The 19,615-nt window shown below is 39.7% G+C and overlaps 1 protein-coding gene across 1 annotated transcript in view; it reads left to right on the top strand.

Annotated features, from left to right (window-relative positions):
* SCP2 (sterol carrier protein 2) overlaps positions 1–19,615 on the top strand; it is a 30,133-nt gene that overhangs the window by 5,534 nt on the left and 4,984 nt on the right. The window contains exons 5-13 of the mRNA XM_081946111.1: positions 2,065–2,132; positions 6,129–6,255; positions 6,581–6,644; positions 8,228–8,314; positions 9,053–9,203; positions 10,456–10,603; positions 11,946–12,053; positions 15,032–15,185; positions 17,345–17,438. Of these exons, the coding sequence (XP_081802237.1) occupies positions 2,065–2,132; positions 6,129–6,255; positions 6,581–6,644; positions 8,228–8,314; positions 9,053–9,203; positions 10,456–10,603; positions 11,946–12,053; positions 15,032–15,185; positions 17,345–17,438 (1,001 nt within the window). The remainder of the gene's footprint in view (positions 1–2,064; positions 2,133–6,128; positions 6,256–6,580; positions 6,645–8,227; positions 8,315–9,052; positions 9,204–10,455; positions 10,604–11,945; positions 12,054–15,031; positions 15,186–17,344; positions 17,439–19,615) is intronic.

Below are 19,615 nucleotides of genomic sequence, written 5' to 3'. Positions count from 1 at the left end.
AAGAATGTAGTATGTGCAGACTTATAGGCATGCTTTCAATCAGTATTTTGTGATAGCCCTTTGCAAGAAATAACTGTCTCTAAAAGTTTCCATTCATTCTTGCTTTGGGATTTCCCCCCACTTTTCCTTGCAGAACTTTTTCATCTTAGAAATAATGTTAGGTCTCCTTGCTTGTTTGAAATCTCAGACTTTCAATAATATTCAAATCCAAAGGCTGAAACAATTTGGTTTCAATCAACATCCACATAGGTATACTGGATATACGGATATAAGGATATCCTGTACATTTGTGGATAAACCGAAAATTTTAGATACCGAAATACATCCCGAAAATTGGCTTTGGCTTATCCATAGGCTTATCTGCATTAGTATATATAGTAATCTGTATTACTATAACTCTTGTTGTCATGACCTTTAACTGGCAAAACAGTGCATCATAGGGCAACTATTTTTGAACCAGTGTACCTTAAATGGACTAACTTAAAGAATGTGTCCAAAATCTGAGATCCATGACCCCCGAACACTGCGGTTATGGCAATGTCATACTCATTTTCAATATTCTGTGACAGTTTCACAGCCAGTCTTGCAATCCCTTGCTCCATTTCCCTGCGTTTAGCCACTTACCTGCCTGTTGGAAAGGGAATGGAAGAGAAATTTTTGATGCTCCCTGCCAGATTCACATAAAGAAATTTGGTGGAGAAGTTGGCAGGAAGTTGGAAATCACTCCTGCTCCCACTGCTATTTTGTTTACCCTCGGTTACTGTGTATAGGTAAGAAAATATCTCTGAAGCAATCAGCCAATAAGGCATAGGTCATCTAGTACTTTTTAAAAGTACCCGTGCATCTCATATAAACATAATCTACCAGCAGCTAAGCAGACCCTTGAATTTTTAACCTAAATACCATGAAAAATGTAGCTGAGCTTATCTGCAGGTTGCACATTTTTTTTTTGGTTAAAAAATCAAGGATTGGCTTATCCACATATCGACTTACATACAAGTACATATGGATCTTGCCCAGTGGTTCTGAGCCCTCCCCTAAATGTTATGCATGTCCCTAGCTACCCAAATTTAGCCACCCTGTGGCATATCTTGTGGCATCTGTTTTGTTTATTATTACCTGTGCCCTGATATTTCCCAAGTAGAGAAAAAGAAATATACAGTATCTTCAACATTTCAAAGCTAATAAGAGATTTGAAGATGTCTTGCAGGTGCCATCATAAAATGACTGGATATGGCTACTTGTGACATACATATTTCACAGAACCATGAGGCTAAAAAATGAGACAGAGATGAGGCTAATTCAAAGATCATAAGCCCATCCTTTTGTTTTGATCTGCTCTTCAAAAATGCCTCTCTTTTTCAATGTGCTCCCAAAATACAAAATTCCTCACTCACTCGCATCCCAACTGGTGCACTTTCCCATGCTTGCTGCCACAGAAGCTATAGGTTTCCATTTCTCTTCCCTCAGGCTTTCCATATAGTCTTGTGCAATCCCTTCCTTGAGCTCCCTGATAAGTGTTTCTTAAGGATTATCCCCCCTCTTCATTTGTGAAAGACAACTTTGAGTGGCAGTCTCATCCAGGGAAACAGGTTAACAAGAGCCTTCAAGCAAAAAGGTCTGGTCTCTGACTGTTACTGAACATTATTTTTAAGAACATTCTTGTTCCAATTTGGACCTGGAGGCATTTAAGGCGGTTGAAAAGGTGGGTAGCTAGATACCAGGCTTTTGCTTCAAACTGAAAATTAGTTGTACTGGTTTAAGAGAGATGAGTTGCCACATTGTCTTCTCACAGCATACATTTAATACACATAATTCTGAGCTTTGAATTTGTTTTGATGGTTCACAGTGAATGGAACTCTAAATCCTTCTGCACAAAAATCCACTCCTGGTCATCCAAGCTCTTTTTTTCTGCACTTAAATTTTGGGCAGCCGGGGTGGTGGTGGTGATTAATCCTTGCTTATCTCCTACCAATTATTTAGAGAGCTACCAATAGATCTAACTTCTGTTAAGCTCTTTATTAAAGCTTAAAACATAATTAGGCAATAATTTTTGTATTCAAGGTTTGGCTAACTGTGTATTGGCTCTTGGATTTGAAAAGATGGCAACAGGATCCCTTCCATCCTCTCAGGTGAGTGTTGAAATCTTTGCTATGTGGGAAAAGAACGTTTTGTATACCTTGGCATATTTGAAAGATGTTTGAGAGTGTTTCATCTATCAACATCCTTTAGCAAATGCATGTCGTTTCTGTAATTTCTGAATACTTCTCCAATAGCACAAAGCTGTGGAGCCTTTTCGCTTCCATCTTTAGTTAGGACCTCAGGTTCCACTGTGCCTTAGCAATGTAACCCTTGAAAAAAATTCCCCTGAGATTTTTTTTCTTAGCAATCCTCGTTATTAGAGGCCTGGCCTTTTGGAGCAAAAGGCAGCCATGGCCAGGGGTGGGCTGGTACTGGTTCGTCCGGGTTCGGGAGAACCCATAGCTAACATTATGGCCAGTTCAGAGAACATCCAAATCCCACCCCTGGTTGGCCCCTTCTACCCCACGCCACTCCTTTCACCCTGCCCCTCCCCTCCCCTCCCAGGAGTCTCCACGCGGCCCCTTTTGGATGCGAGGTAGGTGCAGGACCTGTGTGGAGGCTCAGGGAGGGGGAAAATGGGCCTTCTGGAGGTTCCAGAAGACTGGAAATGGGCTGGAGCCTGGGGGAGGCAGTTTTTGCCCTCCCAGAGGCTCAAGGAAAGCCTCCAGTCTGGGGAAGGCGAAAACGGCTTCCCCGCCGTGGTATAGGAGGCCGACTAGGCCACACCCACCATGGCCACGCCCACCCAGCAACTGGGCAGAGAACTCATTGCTGAAATTTTTGAAGCCCACCCCTGGCTATGGCTGAAACTGAAAGGGGCAGAAAGAAGACGGCAATTTTTTTTCTGGTCTACTGGAATCCTCTTTCATTGGCATCTCAAGGCTTTTACTAGGTAAACAGTGGTCTGGAGTTTCTGTCAAGCTTTCAGCCTATATATGGGTTTTTCTGGAAGCATTCAGAAATCAGGTGGGAGGAGACCAGTGACGGGCGGTCATTGGAGGCAGGGGAGGCAGAGCCTCACCTCTCATCATGAAATAATAATATAATAATAATAATATCCACAAGGGAGTTTCATATATATAAGAGGAAGAGGAGGGAGAAGGAGGAGCGCACGCGGAGCGGTGCCAGCTGGGCAACCGGCGGAGGCAGGAGGGTTCTCGGAAGCGCCAATAACCTTCTTGCCTCCGCTGTACTTTGCGCGCTCCTCGTGACTGCAATAGACGTCCAGAAGTGGCAGGGGCTTGATGACGTCGCCGCAGCTGCCATGCGTGGACAGACGGAGGTAGCGAGTGGCGCCGATCCTTCATCGCTCGCTTGCTCACTCTCTTCCGCACGGACACCTCGGCGCCACTCTGGTTACCTCCGTCCGGCCGCGCCCAGCAGCGACGTCGGCGACATCATCAAGACGAAGTGGCATGGAGGCAAAGCGCTCCGCAATCCTTTTCTGTGCGTCTGGCGTTTAGGTAGATAGCCGGATGTCCTAAATGCCAGACGCACAGAAAAGCAGCTGCTGTTGGGGATCGCGGAACGCGAGCCGGTGAAGCGCGCTCAGGAAGGCGGGGAATGGGATCATGATCCCATTTGCCGCCTTTCTGAGCGTGCTCCGCCGGCGAAGCGCTCCACAATCCTTTTCTGTGCGTCTGGCGTTTCAGGAAGGCAGGGAATGGAATCACGATCCCATTTGCTGCCTTTCTGAGTGCGCTCCGCCGGCGAAGCGCTCTGCAATCCTTTTCTGTGCGTCTGGTGTTTCAGGAAGGCGGGGAATGGGATCACGATCCCATTCGCCGCCTTTCTGAGCGCGCTCCGCCGGCGAAGCGGTCCGCAATCCTTTTCTGTGCGTTTGGCGTTTCAGGAAGGCGGGGAATGGGATCACGATCCCATTCGCCACCTTTCTGAGCGTGCTCCACCGGCGAAGCGCTCTGCAATCCTTTTCTGTGCGTCTGGCGTTTAGGTCGGCGTCGCTGTGGCTACATCCGGCCGGACGGACGAAAGAGCGAGCGAGGCAGCCTGATCAAGCGAGGCAGGCTTGAGCGGGGTAGCCTGATCAAGGTAGCCTGATCAAGCGGGGTAACCTTGAGCGGGGCGGCCTGATCAAGCGAGGCAGGCTTGAGCGGGGTGAAAGCGCAGCCCCTTTCGTTGCTTTCCCATTCACCCCGCTCAAGCCTTGCCTGAGGGAGCTGGGGATTGGGCTTTGGGTTGGTGGGAGACCTTGAAGGAGTGGGGGGGGGAAGGGACTAGCGCCAGTGGAGGAAGCAATGCTATGCGGATCAGTGCACTCCGCGGTCCCCTTAATGTTCACTCAGGAAGGCGGAGAATGGGACCACGTGTGCTGGAGGCTGATGCTGCCTCAGCCTCCTGCACACGTGGTCCCATTCCCCGCCTTCCTGATGACGTCACCAGCCTCCCCAGCCATAACCCTCACCGCACGTCACTGGAGGAGACAGAGCAATGGAGTTCCAAAACATTGATCTCTGCCCGGCTAAAAATATGGGAACGGGAGGGTGGGGGGCAAAACACTATGTAAATGGCGGTTGTAGAGTTAGAAGCAAAGTTTGGAGCACCTTGTCATTTGCTTTAGCCCACAAAAAGAAAGAGGCATCCTCATAGAATAAAGAGAATGGTGAAAGAAGAGAATTAATGCCTCAAAAATATTTGAGCTTCTTTACTGGGAAACCAACTTTTGAGTAGGCTTGGCCCAGGATCAGAAGTCTGGATAATGCTGATGTGATCAGATTGATGAGGCAGGGTTGTTTTTTTTTCTCTCAGGAGGATGTGTTTCTCACAGCTTGGTACTCACAGCACACATAGATATTAAGATTTGTTCTTTTTTCCCCCTTTTCCTAAAAAAAAACCTATTTTAACCATTTTAAGCCTAAAACAAATAGGATGAGATGCTATTCCCCAAACAGGTCTCTTGATTCCGAGAATTCATCCCAAGTGTCCTTTTTACTTTCTGACTATCCTTTTCCAGAAGCATTTTTGAATTTGGAAGCCGCCTGTTAAAGCTTCCTATTTATGACATCTTCTTCAGAAAGGGCTACTGTGAATCAAATGGCCTGAGTGATCAGCATGGATGTGAAAGTAGAAAAAATGCAGGATAGAATATATTAGGATAAAATTTTAAATCTAAATCAAAAGCAAGAATTAGAGAATTTATTTCTTAGATTTTTAGACCGCCCCCTCTCCCAAAAAGGAGAGGGGTCAGGTGAAAAATAATTGTGCATATTATTGTGAAGTTGGGGCGCATCAATTTCTCTGGTTCTTTGAAAGACCGTCTCCTTATTTGAGCCATTTGTACTCTGTTGCTAGTTTGTCCAATATATGTATATGATAATTTGCATTGGGCTCCATTATATAGTAGCATTTTGATTTATTATAGGTATGGTATTATTGTTTCTTTGAAACCCCTAATATCATATTGTCTTGACCCTTACCTGAAAATGAACATTATACAGGTAGTCCTTGAAGTTACAACAGCATTGAAAAAAGTGACTTATGACCATTTTTCACGCTTATGACTGTTACAGTATCCCCAAGATCACATGAGCTACATTCAGATTCTTCACAACTGACTCACATTTATGACAGTTGCAGTGTCCTGGGGTCATGTGATCTCCTTTTGTGACCTTCTGACAAGCAAAGTCAATGGGGAAACCAGATTCACTTAACAACCAAGTTGCTAACTTAACAACTGCGGTGATTCACTTAACAAATGTGGCAAGAAAAGTCGTAAAATGGGGCAAAAGTCACTTAACAAATTTCTCACTTAACAACATAGATTTTCCGCTCAGTTGTGATCGTAAGTTGAGGACTACCTGTAAATGATGCTTACTTGTAAGTTACACACTGGACTGCAATAGAAAATTAATATATTTAATTTTTATAAATTGTTGGATATGTCTGTCTGCCCATATTTTTAATTTAGAAGCAAATGAAATGATGCAGTCTGAAAAGAGTATATATGGTTGATCGAACAAGAGAACTTTCATAGTGTGTTCAATGTAAGACTGTTGTAGTATTCATAATATCCATTTTCTGTCTTTCAGTTTACTGATAGAGTGTATCCAACAGACAAGCATATACAAGTTATGATAAATAAATATGGCATAGAAGCAGGCCCAGTTGCTCCACAAATATTTGGAAATGCTGGCAAAGAACACATGGATAAATATGGTATCTTAAAATATTAATGTTATAAAAAAACATACAACGAAGACATGTTGTATGCTGTAATATTGTTATTGAAGTGCCACACCATTGTGAAAATATTTGAGCCAAAAAATCTTATTTCTACGGGGGCACAGTTTTGCTGCAGTATACAGTCAGCTGGAATTCTGTTAATTGTTTTGTCTTTTGTGTTTTGAAACATGATTCTTATGTAATTTCTATTGAGCCTCGAAGATCACGATAAGCACGGCATATTTTCTTAAACTGTGTTAAATCAACTAATGGAGTCATCCTTTTCAAAATCTTTTTTATATGCTTTTGTTTATTTTAGGGACAAAGCCTCAACACTTTGCAAAAATTGCCTGGAAGAATCATAAGCATTCAGTGAACAATCCGTAAGTACAGTGTTTTAGGTAACATGTTAGAATGCAGGCTAAAAAACAAGTATTGTGTGTTTTATTGGGAAAAAATGCAAAGAAACATTTAAAATGGGGGAGGAGTGTTGGAAAGGTGGCTTTTTTGAGCCATGCTAAAAAAAAGAGGTAAAATTATTTATACTGAATATCCTATTAAGATTAGGATATATAGTAAGCACCAGATATCTAAAGGTAAAGGTTCCCCTTGCACATATGTGCTAGTCATTCCTGATTCTAGGGGGCAGTGCTCATCTCTGTTTCAAAGCTAAAGAGCCAGCACTGTCGGAAGACATCTCTGTGGTCATCTAACCATCATGACTAAATGCCAAAGGCACACAGAACGCTGTTTACCTTCCCACCAAAGGTGGTTCCTGTTTTTCCACTTGCATTTTTACATGCTTTCGAACTGCTAGATTGGCAGATGCTGGGGCAAATAACGGGAGCTCATGGGACAGTGATGGGGAACCTGTGGCACGCGGAGCCATTTGTCAGGGCACGAGAATTCACCCTTTTTAAAAGCTATTTTTCACCCTCCCCAGGCTCCAAAGGCTTTATAGGAGCCTAGGGAGGGCAAAAAGAGCCTCCCCCTCCGGAGGCCCTCCGGAGGCTTCATGAGCTTCCCTGAAGCCTCCGGAGCGCAAAAAAACAGCCCTACGGGCAAACCGGAAGTTTAGGAACGGACTTCCGGTTTGCTCGGAGGGTCGTTTTGAGCGCTCCGAAGGCTTCAGGGAAGCCTCTTAAAGGTCCCTCAAGCCTTTGGAGCGCTTAAAACAACCCTCTGAGCAAACCGGAAGTCACTTCCGGTTTGCTCGGAGGGTCATTTTGACTGCTTCAGAGGCTTCAGGGAAGCCTCTTGAAGGTCCCTGAAGCCTCCGGAGGGCTTCCGGGGGGGCGGGGGAGGCTGTTTTCACCCTCCCCATGCTCCTATAAAGCCTCTGGAAAAAAGCATGCAAAAAGGTGGGGTGTCGCGCCTGTAGTGCACGCATGTACACTGGGGGGGGTCGCACATTGCATTATGGGTGTGGCACGCCTGCACACGACCCCCCTGCGCTCCCCCCACTTATGGCACGCGAGCCAAAAAAGGTTCACCATCACTGTCATCGGAGATCCGAACTGCCGACCTTCTGATCGACAAGCTCAGTGTCTTAGCCACTGAGCCACCGTGGCCCTGTGCCCCTTGTAGCTTGTAGGTATCACCAGATACCTACAAACGCTAAATAAACAGCTTCTCAGCACAGCCAATATTTCTCTGAATACGAATACATATCAGAAGGGAATTATAATTTTCTTGTACTTCCTTGGGAACAATAAAAATTAATCTGCTACTATTAGCAGTATTATGGTAAGTAGTCCTGAGCAAAGCTTATTTATGCAACTACATTATTAAAATAAGATTTCAAAAAAGTTTCTAAACTTGCGGAAGGAGCTGGCAAAAGCACCAGCAGGAGATATTCATTGCAAAATTATATGATGATTTGACATACTTGAAGAGTAAAAGCAATAATTCACTGCTGCTGTTGTTGAATTGTTCTGATTGCATCCATTCTCTCTGTTTTTTGTAGAAATTCCCAGTTTCAAAAGGAATACAGTTTAGATGAAGTCTTACAATCTCGCAAGATTTTTGGCTTCTTGACAGTCTTACAGTGTTGGTAAGAATCCAGCTCTGCAGTGCTTTTATGACCCCATTTCTCCTTTTGAGATTATTTCTCTTGGCTATTTTCTTCTGTTTCTTTGGAGCACTTCCTTTTTGCTAGATATAGATGGTTTTTTTAAAAAAAATAGAGATTGAATTAGGGACTTTGCATAAAGCATAGTATAAACTACTAATCTATGAGTCTTACACAAACATGTTAACTTCAAATGTTACAGAAATGATTACATGATAGTGATAACACACTGTACATACTTGAAATTGCAAATTTCCTATGCAGCAATATACAAAGTAGCACATTTACACATTTCTGCTATACAATTGTTTACAACTCATTAAGCAGTCTTGAGTCTCGTAATTTCAGTAGTATAAATTTGACTATTGGTCAAATTCTCATCTGCCACTGTAAGCTTTTTAAACATTTAAGGAGAAATACTTGCATGGGTAGAGTATTTTTAGCTAGATAATGTGGTGGGACACCTTAGCCAGAAATGGAAATCCTAGCTTGAAACCAGCTTTTGATTCTCTCCCTTACTGCCCCCCCCCCCCCCATCATGACCTCAGAAATTTACAACTTGATCTTCAACCTGAAAAATGGTAAGGCTATTGGAAATGAGTTGATAAAAGCAGAGTAAAATCCAGAGTTTTTGGCCCCTATATTACTGTCCCTTTTTACACATATAAATTGTTCAGGGAGTGGAATAGTCCATAATCAACCTTTGTTGTGTGTTTTAAGTCCAACATCTGATGGTGCAGCAGCTGTAGTCCTTGCTAGTGAAGAATTTGTGAAGAAGAACGGATTGGAGTCGAAAGCTGTCGAAATTTTGGCCCAAGAGATGCTGACTGACTTTCCGAGCTCATTTGACGAAAACAGCTGCATTAAAATGGCAAGCTTGACCTTTTAATGTATACAGTAGCATACACCATACATGAATATACCTATGAAATACTGAAAATAGTTTAAGGATTAGACACAAACTGAAATGATAAAATAACTCCTGCTTGCTATAATTTAAATAATATATTTCAAAGGGAAAAGGAAGTGGGGGGAAAAACACAAGCAAGCAAGTGTGGGAGCTGGGACTCCTGTCTTTGGCAAACAGCTTCCCAGGAGAAGACCAAGAGATTTCTAAGCAAAAAGAGTACATTATGGGATAGAAAGGGGCATGATGGCTCAGTAGTTAAAGAAACTGAGTTTGTCATCTGGAAAGCTGACAACCCATGTTCAAGACCCAAGACCTGAGCTTCCGTTATTTGCCCCAGCTAGCAGTTCCAAAGCATGCAAATGTGAGTAGATAAATAGGTACCACTTCAGTGTGAACCTTCTATGCACTTGGCGCATAGTCACACTGGCCATATGAGCACAGAAAATGTATTTGGATAACAGTGGCTTCCTCAGCTAAGAAACAGAGCAGAGTAATACAGTCGGATTCAACTGGACAGAGAAAACATTTACCTTTTATGGGAGATCCATGGAGAAAACAGGAAGCTTTCAGTTTAAATCCCATGCTCCAAATCTAACTAAAGAATACAAAATTTCTGAAAGAGCACCTCCTGTTGGATATGAATGGGTCATAGAGCAAGATTGAACAGGTGTACAATGACTAACTCATTACTTTTGAAGAAAGTAATTTCATAATTCCGTGAATATATTTAATAGAATTCAAAAGAAGAGTGCTCAATTTTCTTGAAATAGCTGGATGTATATTTTTAATTTGCTGCTGTTGCTTTCAGTGGGTTTATGTATATGTTGCCTTTTGATGTACATTAATTGGAAAATATATATAAAGTGATGGGGAATATATAAAGTCCATTTATTATTCATGAATTTTTAGTGCATGTTTACATGGCATCTTTAATTTCTGATAATTTTATTTTTTTCTGTGGTCTCTCAAAAGTAGAGCTTCTTGATGGGGCCAGTACCTAAATATTATCAATCCCTGCATATACAGTCAATTCATATTGGTCCATTTGGTTATAATATTGCAAATGGACAAATTAGTGGTGTTTGTGTGTATTCAAACCATACCATACACATATTCCAATTTTTAAAAGGCCATACATCAGGACAATTAAATGAAGTTCAGAAAACAGAAACATTCAATGAAATGCATTCTGGTTATATTTTATTGTTTTTAGGTTGGTTATGATATGACAAAGGAAGCTGCAAAAAAATGTTTTTTGAAAACTGGCCTAACACCAGAAGATGTGGACGTGATTGAACTTCATGACTGTTTCTCTACTAATGAATTACTCACATATGAAGCTCTGGGACTCTGTCCTGAAGGTATTCCTTCACCGTTAGAACTACTTAACAGCTTGGTCATAGCCATCACACAATTAAGTGCACTTTTCCCTTTGTTTAACTCTTTTAAATTGATCTCTAGAGGCAAGATGATTGCTAGAAAGTTCTACCTCTCTGATGTCTTTCTACCATCACACAGATAAAAAGAGCACAGAATAACAGAGTTGCAAGGGACCTTGGAGGTCTTATAGTCCAACCACCTGCTTAGGCAGAAAAACCTATACCATTTCAGACAAATGGTTGTCCGATCTATTTTTAAAAACTTCCTGTGTTGGAGCATTCACAACATCTGGAGGCACTGCTTAATTGTTTTAACAGTGACCTCCTTTTTGTTAGCACTGCCTTTGAAGACAGTACTAGTCTTTAAGATTTCGAAGGAATAGGTTTAATTAATAGGATACTATCACTCCTGTCCTCCAAGTCTAGTAGTCCTTGTTTAACAACCACATTTGGGATCAGTCACTCAATTGGTAAGCAAAGGGTCATTAAGTGAAACCATAACTGTGCTTATAATCTTGCTTCAGTTTTCTTTTGCTTGATGGAAAGATTGTAAATGCAAGGATTGGTAGTAAAGTTACTTTTTCATCACTGTTGTAATGGCAAATAGTCACTGTATGAGGCAGTTAGTAAATAAGAACTACCTATATAGTATGCTATTGTAAGGATATGAGTTTGGTTGTGGAAGTGCTGTCTGAAATTAGGTGAAATCAGATAATGAGCATTGAGTAGAGACCATGAAAAAGATTTGAAAACTGCCTATCCTTCGTGGAAATGAATTAAGAATATTTTTACACATGTTAACTATTTATTTAATACTGGCTTGTACATCCGTTGAAGAGTGGTCTTAGAAAAGCTGTATAACACCCTCAATATTTTTGAATGGGAAATGTAGCAATGTAAGTTATTGCTTTATGGGTAGTGGTTAAAGCACTGACCTGGAAACCAGGAGATTAAATTCTAGTCTCACTTTAGGCATAAAAGCCAGCTGGGTGACTCCGGGACAGTCACACTCTCTCAACCCAACTCACCCCACAGGGTTGTGGTTGCAAGGAAAATAAGAAGAGGAAGAAGTATTAGACATGTTTGCTACCTTGAGTTATTTATAAAGTAATAAAGGCAGGATAAAAAATGTAATAAATAAATATAGCTAGAGCATAAAGAATTCATTCCTATGAACTTAAGGATATAGCTATTGTTGTGCTGTCCCTGTTAAATGAATTACCATTCTGCACTATTAATGTCAAGTTTATGTCAGAGATTTCAGGAATTTTATTTAGAAGTGAGGCTATCATATGCAGTAATAATTTCCTTTTTTTTTTTTAAGGAGGAGCTGGTGAGCTGATTGACAGAGGAGACACAACATACGGTGGAAAATGGGTTGTAAATCCCAGTGGTGGTTTGATTTCAAAAGGACACCCACTGGGTGCTACAGGTAATTCAGTTGTCTATAAGGCTTTTAAGTACGGTATATTTATGGAGGAAATATGCAATTTTATTTAAAGAAAAGGTTAAGCTAGGCCTTCTTCTCTTTTGCAATCAGCCATCAATAATTAATCACATAGACCTGCTACTTTGACGAGAAGGTATAGTAGTAATAAACAGTTATTCCATGCTGATTTATCTGGCAGAAAATCCTACTAAATGCCCTGTTAAAGTGAAATGTCCATAAACCTTTAAAACACAAACACACATTTCTAATCATTTCAAGAGATAATTTCTGGCCTGCTGGAATGTTTGGCAAGGAAATTGTAAGCCTGATTGAATTCCATAGGGTTTGCTAAGCCGCTCTTGGAATTGTCCCAAGCTATCTTCATGCCTTCACTTTTTTTAGTATGAAGGTAGCTCTTTATGTAGTAAAAACTAATACATGCAACTAATACTTATTACAAATATACTGGTTTAAGATGAATTTGATTTCAAGCCTATGCATGTGTAGATAAATATTTATAATCTGTAAACGGAGCGGTGTTGGTTAATATTTTTGTTAGAAGTATTACGTTAAAGATTATGATAACATCTCTAAATTTCCCTTGGGTGAATCTCATATCCTTTCATGGCATATTTTCTTAGCAACAATATGATAGTGTTTCAGAATGTGTTTTAATTTCTCAATGTAATCTCTAACCTGTGTATGCCATCCAAGTATAGCCAGTATGTACTATACTTAACTTGTCAAAACAGTTGGTGAGATCTATTCATTTTCTCTCCAAATAAGCCTTTCCTTTGTGTGTATTCATATTTGCTCAACTGCTTGTGAATTTGAACTTAGCTATTGATTTTAGGATGCTTGCACCCAGGACAGATTGTATTTATACTTGTATTCAAATATTGTTGCTCACTTGATGAGGTGCCTCTCTGGGCTCTTTTCCTCTTTAAAAATAGCAGAAATGCATTTATTTAAAATCATCCATGAACTGTCTAGGACTGTTATTCATAATCAGTAAAATGGAACAATTTTTCTTAGCAATAAGCACTTAGATTTATATAACGCTTTACAGCCCTCTCTAAGCTGCTTGCAGAGTCAGCATATTGCCCCCAACAATCTGGGTCCTCATTTTACCCACCTCGGAAGGATGGAAGGCTGAGTCAACCTTGAGCCTGGTGAGACTTGAACTGCCAAATTACAGTCAGCCAGCAGTTAGCAGAAATAGCCTGCAGTACTGCACTCTAACCACTGCACCACCGTGGCTCATAGTTCAATTTATTGTTCTTGACTATTGTGTTCTTCAGCATATTTATTATGTTCTTCTGCTAAAAGACAACTTTAATCTGGCTGTTGAGAGTTCAAATATTAAAGGTGCAGAAACAGAAAATGCTGCCCGAACGCTGAAAGCTAATTTTTAATCTGTTGTTCTGTGCAAATATGCTGACATTCTCTTTGATTTCAGGAGTGTAATTGCTCTTTTAACAAGGTGATGAAATCTTTTTATTTGAGCTTACATCAGCTTTTCAGTTTTTTCAGAATTATTGCTCTCTACCTTTCTGCTGGCAGCATTCCAGAGAGGGCCTTTCAGAAGAAAGAGGGAAGCTACACTTGCCCTTTGCTTTATTATGTAACCTAACTTCTAGTTTGCATAGCAGGGAAATGCATTGCCGTATTAGGGAAAAATGTTTGTCAAGTCTTGCATAACTAAGAGCAGTGTTTCTTAACTGGGGGAATTCTGGGAGTTGAAGTCCACATATCTTAACATTGCCAAGGTTGAGAAACACTGACTCGGAAGCCTTACAGGATGACAGATTCTATTTAAATGTTGGGAGGGGAAATCTATAGGAGAACCAATTCTTTGGGAAGTGATGAATTCCCCACACTGGATGACTTCTTGCAGAGGTTGGAGAGCTGTGTCCAGAATGCTATAGGTTGGCCATTGGCCATAGAGAAGCTAGCTTTGGTGTTTTGAATGAACCTTCCCAATTTTGTGATCTTATCAGGAAAAGATACAGGTAGTTTTTGTTGTCAATTTAATAAAACACTTTTAAAGATAAACATAAGAGGGATTACTTAGACCTAATTGGTTTTAATGTGTATTTTAACTTCAAGGACTAACTGTGGAAATGTGTTTGCATGGTTTAAAAAAAAACATCTTTAGCCCACTCCATGGCATGCAGGCAGGTCATAGCATGCATGCATTCAAATTAAACTAATACCTGCTTGCTTGCTTCTTTATTTACAGGTAGTTCATTTAGTGATGGTTCAAAGTTACAATAGCCTCAGAAAAAGTGATTTATGTCCAGTTCTTGAAGTTAGGATTATTTTATCACCCCACCATTATGTAGATTAGGGAATTTAGCAACTGGCTCACATTTATGGTGATTGCAGCATCTTGGCAGTCACATGATCACAATTTGTGACCTTCCCAGCTGGCTTCCAACAAGCAAAGTCAATCGGAGAAGCCAGATTTGTGTAATGACTGCATGCTTCACTTAATAACAATGTGATTGGCTTAACAACTATGTCAAAAATGGTAAAATTAAATCTCATATAATGACTGGCTTAACAACTGTCACTTAGTGTCCAAAATTCTAGTCTCAGTTATGTTTGTAACCTATACTGCTTTTGGCCTGCACAAAATATATATGTCGGCTGTTGTGAAGTAGGCTCACATTATTTTTATCACAAGAACAATATAGTGGAACTGAAAAATCCATCACCTTGGGAAACTGTAACTCTGTTTTATACAGTTCCTACACTTGGATTTTTTATTTTTTAGTTGTTTGTCGGACATCTCATCACAAGGTGAATCTTTATAGGGAAAAAGTAATGTTCATACTTGTGGTTGTGGTGCAATTTTTTTTAAATCAGAAGGCTTCATCTTGGATTTCAAACACGCCTCATTCCTTTCCTTTCAAGTTGGTTGTGCATGAGTTTTTGCAATACAGCTTGATCTACAGGCTCTGTGTTTGATGCATTAGGTCTGGCTCAGTGTGCTGAACTTTGCTGGCAGCTAAGAGGAGAAGCCGGAAAGAGGCAGGTTCCCGGTGCAAAGCTAGCTTTGCAGCATAATTTGGGCCTTGGTGGTGCGGTTGTAGTCTCTCTCTACAGAATGGGCTTTCCAGAAGCTGCCCGGTAAGTGCTGAGTCTTCCTTTGATGCATTAATTTCCTTCCCTGTGGAATATTGGTCCTTGCCGCTGTAGGAATTTCAGCGACTTCGTTTCTGTTTTGAACCTTAAAGTGCCTGCTGTAAATAACCAGACTAAGCTGCTCGTTGTAGATCAGATTAATCTCCTGCTGTAAATAACGTATTTTACTATTATTTCCCACTCTAATTCTTGCATAATTAAAGTGGGCAGTTGGAAACCATCCTGCTTGCAACAGGAAAATTATGGGGTAATAGGTGTAAGTTCTTGGCTCAAAATCCTTTCTTTGGAAGAGGAACTTCTTTTTGTCAGATGCTAGAAGCTTTATTTGTTTTGCTCATGGATCAAAGAGTTCTATCTTAATTGTGTTTTCCAAATATACTCCCATTTTTTTCTTTTAAAAAAGCTTTTAAAAACTGTAAAGTTAAAAGAATGTACAGAACAAGTTTTAAATTGCCTAGAAAAGGTGAGGGCCAATTTTGTACGCATAATGCTGTAAGGTGAATTAAGATTGCTCATGTATTATAACCTATGGATTTTTCTTTTAGGCAACAGTTAGGCATATCCAAATCATTTTATAAGGTTATGATAAAGAGCAAGAAAATTTAGATTGCAAAAAACTTATTTAAGCAGTTAATTATTTCCTGGGTCCTGTGCTTACTTACACATTGATTTTCTGGATTTTCTCACATACCTGAAAGAGTATGCTTTAATAGTTTTTCTAAGGTCAGCAGCGCTCATTTCTTTGTATAAATAATGGTTTGTTTATTTGTCAGATTTATCTCCTATATTCCCAAGTCCACAATATTTTTTTCATACTACAATGTTGCAAAACTGGACCAAGAGAGATAGTGATTGATCAAAATTATCCATTTTATATGAGCATAGCCTTGAACCAGGATCATTTGTAACTATTAAATCAAGTACCAATCAGGACACAAAGCAGAGGTCCGTAAAGGTCTTTCCAGTTAATATGTAGCTTTAGTGCAATGTGCATAAACAATAAAATTCTTTACAAAGAGCAGATTATGATGAACTAGAGAAAAACATGCGTGGGGGCTTTAGATTTAGAAAAAGACTACTTAGGTTCCCAGTATGAAAAACCTAATGGAAATAGTTGGCAGTTTTAAACCAGCCTGGATTTCTTATGATAAGATGGCAACGAAAGAATTTCCTCTAAGTTTTGCTCTGCCCCATTTTACACTAAACCAAATCAGGCTCAGCATTTTGTATTTTTATATCCCACTACCCTTTTCTCAGGATTATTATCTTTTCTAGAAAATAATAACTTTAGATTAGAAGTTAATTGAACTAGTAATAACTGAAATTTATATTCTTTCTCAAGGTGAATTCATTTTTCTTCACATTGCTGTGTTAAGTAATGATCTTGTTCCACTGGAAAATGAAGTATTTCAGCTTTTAAATCACACACCCCCAGGGGCTTAAGATAGATTGCATCATTTATATCTTTACCCTGTTTTATCTTTACAGTAATATGTGGAGGAGGTTACCCTGATTTTGCTTATGGCAATTTTGGGAGGGTGGAGGTAAAGTTGGGTTCAAACAGAAATTATCCCTAATACTTTGCAAAGAGTGTGCAGATTTTACCTACATTGTGAATGTGTGTTTCTGCTGGACATATGTGTGTAGCAAAATTATATTTCTAAAATCTTGCCTGATCAGTTAGCAAGGATTTGGAACATTAGGATTAGGTATTGAGTAATTACAGAAAAGGTAAACTTGTTTCATCATTTCCATTTTACACTTTCATAACTATTGTTCACAGCTGATTGCCAGGAGATGTTTTGACTAATTTAGCTATAGCAATTATTAATATAAAATTTTGCCTTTTTCGCCTGTTAAAAATTGTTTCTACCCACGTTCACCTCTTAATTCGGATTAGATTTTTTCCCTTCAGAATACACTGTATTTCTAGTTAAAAGACATATTTAAATATTTATCTCCCTCTTCCCTCCCTTATAGAGGCTGTTTGATTTTGGCTTAGTGCATTTGAGGAATTATACTTTGTAAACCACTATTGTGGCTTAATATGTGTGAAACATGCAAACTATAATTAGATTGTATGGAAAATTGCTTGTTGGAATCTGCTTATTTCACTGATACTAAGTTATTTTTTCCCATTTCAGGAATCGGAGTATCCAGGCCATTCCCACTAGAGCAATGGTTGATGGATTTAAATCAGCACTTGTATTCAAAGAAATTGAAAAGAAACTTCAAGAGGTTTGTACAGTAAATATGCTTATAAAATACATTACCAAAGACTAATTTATGTACCGGCACAGAAATATTTGAAGTACACAAATTATATTTTCTTTGAATATGACTGGTCTGCCAAAATTAAGTCTTTTTAATTATCAGATTAATTTTCCTTCTAATGAGTCCTTTTTTCCTTACAAAATAAAGAAAAAAATAGGTCAGAATCAAGAGACAGAACAGTGTAATTATTTTTGTCTTTGTCTTAATAATAGCTATAATGAATTTCGGAAATACAAATTGCGCTTTGTAAAAAATTAAAAATTGATCATTAATATGGAATTGTGTGTCTTTGTGCTATTAATATATCTTTCTTTGTTGAGTAACCTTGGAACTAGAAAAACCTGATCATGTTTTGGTGGTAATATTAATCGTATAATGGGAACAGTTGGATTAAGAGTGCCACTTTGTACTGGAGATAGGGAGTAATATGCTTGGGGGGAGGGGAGACATTTTTTCCTAACATGTAGCAAAATGTTCACAGTAAATCTAAGTTTCTCGGTTTACCTTGCCTGCCTGCAGTTGCTTCAGCTCTTTTCTAGGCAGAGAATGAAATCTAGGACAGGGCAGGATTCAACTTGGCAAAATAATTAGCTACCATGTTATAGATTGTGGTGATAAGTATTTAGTAATTAAGATAATTATGTCCATATACACTTGGCATTGTAACCTGAAACAATTAACTCAAAATGAAGCCACTTCAAGTTTCATGGGTATTACTTCCTTGACACTGGTTATGGTTGAGGAGCTACTTACTCTCCTTAACAAACATTTTTTTTCAGGTAAGAGTGCTTGTGCAGTATTAAAGAAAGAGCTGTGGTTCAGAAACTTCCATTCTTTCATACAAACTGCAAGAGCCCTAGAGTTTATGTTCTTGCAACCAACAAATCTGACCCTACTGCTCAACATGCCAGTTTAAGCATCTCCAACTTTTTCTTCCAGAAAAGATGACCTCATGATCTCCCTTGGAAGTCAATTCCATTGTGAGACTATTCTTTCTGTTAGCAAGGTTTTTCTCAACATTCAATGGCAATATTTTTTTTCTGTAACTAAAATCATTGGTCCATGTACTCAAGTGGAAATGAACTTCTATGTGCCCATTCTTCTCAATTCTTCACTAAAATAATTCTCACATATTGTCCTTCAACTGTCTGTTATTAAGGCTAAATACACCTCTCAACCAGAGGTAGTATTCAGCAAGTTCTGACCAATTCTGGAGAACCAGTAGTGGAAATTTTGAGTAGTTTGGAGAACCCATCTATTCTCTGCCTCCCGAGTCCCAGCTGATCGGGGGGGGGGGGTGGAGAATAGGGATTTTGCAGTAACCTTCCCCTGGATTGGGGAGGGAATGCAGATTTTACAGTATCCTTCCCCTGCCATCCCCACCAAGCCATGGCATGCCCACCAAGCCACGGCCACAGAACTGGTAGTAAAAAAATTTGAATCCCACTACTGCCCTCAACGTGTTCTCATGGGATTTAATTTCTGGACTGCTGATCTTTCTTATTGCTTTTCATTGTCCAAATATCAGTATTGAATCCTTTTAAAATTGTGATAAGAAGAACTGAGTACAATTCTCAGTGGGGCATCTGATCTCTATAAATTGCAGTGTGACTATTCCAACTTTTGGCAGCCACAAAGTTGCTGAATGATACTCAGTTTGGGATTATAATTCTATTTTTTCACGTGTATCATTCATATCTAGTTCATCCTCTGCTTGTGTATTGTATTTAATTTGTTTGGATTAAAAAACTTTGTAACTACTAAAATTAATTTTGTTATTTTTATCCAATTTCTCTAAACTGTCAAGGTCATTTTTAATTTTGTTTCTGTTTTCTTCACTATTCGTTATCTTGTCCTGTTTAGTGTCAGCAAATTTAACTTCTTCATTTTTTCCATGTTGTAATTGTTTGTGATAGTCATTTTAATACCTTTAAAAAAATATTCTCATCCACCTTGGACTACTTCTAAAGTAGCAGCCCCCAACCTTTTGGATACTGGGGATTGGTTCCACAGACCAGAGGGGGGCGTGGTTTCACATGCTACCTGCTTTCCACGATGGGGCTTCACTTGTTTGTGCGGCCCAGTTTCTGGCATGCCACAAACCGGGAGTGTTCCACAGACGGGATTGGAGATCCCTGTTC

This window comes from Natrix helvetica, assembly GCF_964273705.1.
Source record: "Natrix helvetica genome assembly, chromosome: 3".
Lineage (NCBI taxonomy): Eukaryota > Metazoa > Chordata > Lepidosauria > Squamata > Natricidae > Natrix > Natrix helvetica.
Note: the sequence above shows the minus strand (reverse complement) of the source record. Positions and strands in the feature narration are given on the sequence as shown.